The sequence below is a fragment of the Austrofundulus limnaeus genome, unplaced genomic scaffold (genome assembly GCF_001266775.1).
Source record: "Austrofundulus limnaeus strain Quisiro unplaced genomic scaffold, Austrofundulus_limnaeus-1.0 Scaffold1238, whole genome shotgun sequence".
In the NCBI taxonomy this organism is placed as follows: Eukaryota; Metazoa; Chordata; class Actinopteri; order Cyprinodontiformes; family Rivulidae; genus Austrofundulus; species Austrofundulus limnaeus.
This window is the reverse complement of record NW_013953640.1, coordinates 18995-21205: the sequence shown is the minus strand read 5'-3', so window position 1 is coordinate 21205 and position 2211 is coordinate 18995. Positions and strand designations below refer to the sequence as shown.

Sequence of the window (2211 nt, the reverse complement as noted above, 5' to 3'; positions counted from 1 at the left end):
AACAGCTAACACAAAGCAAAAAACAGCCAGCAGGCCAATGTAGCCGAGCACAGCCCAGAAGCCAACAGCAGAGCCTAATGCACATTCCAGGATGATCTTCTCCTTGTATGTRCTCAGGTTTTTCATTGGGAAAGGAGGGCTGAGAACCAACCAAACAGTACAAATTAAAACTTGAAAAAATGTAAGGAACACCACAGTCATTCTTTGCTGTGGAGGCCCAAACCATTTCATGACATTACTACCTGGAAGTGTAGCTTTAAAGGCCATTAAAACCACTATAGTTTTGCCAAGAACACAAGAGATACAGAGAACAAAGGTGATACCAAACGCTGTGTGTCTCAGCATGCAGGACCACTCAGAGGGAGCTCCAATAAAAGTTAATGAACATAAGAAACACAGAGTCAGAGAGAAGAGCAGCAAGAAGCTCAGCTCAGAGTTGTTGGCTCTGACAATTGGAGTTGTTTTGTGACGAAAGAAAATAGCTGCTGTTATGATGCCCAGACAGGCTCCAATAATAGAGAATGCAGCCAGGATGATTGCCAGAACTTCATCAAAAGACAGAAACTCAACAGGTTTGGGAAAACAAGCATTTCTTTCAGCATTGGGCCAGAACTCAATAACACATGGGAAACAATCAGGAGAATCTAAAAATGACATAATGAAATGATATTAGTACTTAAGTATTTATTGAGGCAGTATTGCATTGAACACACTAGCAATTACCTGTTTTATTACTGATCTCTCCTTCAGGACATGGTATACAATCATAGCAGCAGATGGGTTTTCCTTTCTGCAACACTTTACGAGTTCCTGGACGACAACTCTCAGAGCACACTGATACTGGAACCTGTCATAGGAGCACAAAGAAAATAGCAAATTTTTGTTTTGATTGTTTTTTACCGTTGATATGAAGCAATTTATCTTTATTTTGTTTTTTGTTTTTAGAAAATCTTTGACTATGGTCTTTGTACTTGAAATGTCCCCTCCATCCAGGTTATGTTCCTGTTGACCTGAAACTCCTGGCCTTTTGGCAGTGATCCATCAAAATATCCTACTGTAACCAGCTCAATAACTCCGATTTCACTCTTTTGCCAGTTGACCAGCTCATAAAAAGCCACAGGATCCCCATTAGCATCAAATGACACAGGATAACCATTTTTAGAAAAGTTGACTTTTTTCAGTTCAGATAAAACCTGAAAAAAAAATTAAGATTATGAAAGGAAACAATCACTCAACTCAGCTTCACTATAAGACTTTGTGACCAAAAAATAAATAAAAAAGACTTTTTTTTATTTAAACTGACCTTTTTGTGTTCCAATTTGACATTTTTATCACACTGATGGGTGGAATTTTTTTCTGGACATGCAGCATTGTGAATGGCATGAGCTATTGCATAAACAGCTCTGTACATCATGTGATTCTGTCTTAACTGAGATATGTCAGTGTACGGACTTTTGAGAGTTTTTAGGTCTTCCGTTCCATTACAAACTCTTCTACTTGAATCAGCTTCTGAAGACACATAGATGTGTATTCTATCACACATAAATTGTACAAACGTCACTGTTTTCATGTTCTGAGAGCTGTAGGTTTACACATAACTCTAAACACACAATTCAATTAAGAATAATTTCAAACAGCGACGTTTTTCTCACTTTTTCTATGGAGTTATTATTTTAAAAATACCAATTAAAGACAGTGAAGTTCATTTTACTTGGTTGCAGGATAAGAAATAACACTTTTTTCTCACTTTCTGTCAGTGTGCAGTTGAATGCATTCTCCCAGAACTCAGTCAGGACTGAGGAGGCAGCTACTTCAGTAGGAGAGAGATCCAGCAGATAGTCTTCCAGCCCTGGGACGTCAAGTTGTTGAAGAGTGACTCCGATGGTACCCTCACAGAAACTGAAGCTCATCAAGTCTGGATCATTTACCCAGCCTTCACTTCCTATCCACTGACGCTGAGGTGGAGGATCCTGAGCCAGTTCCTCTAACAGGACTTTCATATGTGTAGAGTCTAAAAACGCCACAACAACCATTGCTGTTGACCTGGAGAGACATAAAATAGCATTGACTTGACTTGAATGCTAGATTTTTGATATGTAATTTGGAAATGTAACGAAGAAAAACATAATACCATTCTATAAGGAAATTTATTAATTTGTTTGATTTAAATTATAATATTTTTAAAAAGCATGGTTACAATAACTTTTGATC

At 37.8% G+C, this 2211-nt stretch overlaps 1 protein-coding gene across 1 annotated transcript in view; it reads right to left on the bottom strand.

The window, feature by feature from the left end:
- LOC106534659 (extracellular calcium-sensing receptor) overlaps positions 1-2211 on the bottom strand; it is a gene marked incomplete in the record, with an annotated part of 49951 nt that overhangs the window by 45817 nt on the left and 1923 nt on the right. The window contains 4 exon segments of the mRNA XM_014031362.1: positions 736-847; positions 972-1193; positions 1304-1509; positions 1748-2043. Coding sequence (XP_013886816.1) covers positions 736-847; positions 972-1193; positions 1304-1509; positions 1748-2043 — 836 coding nt within the window.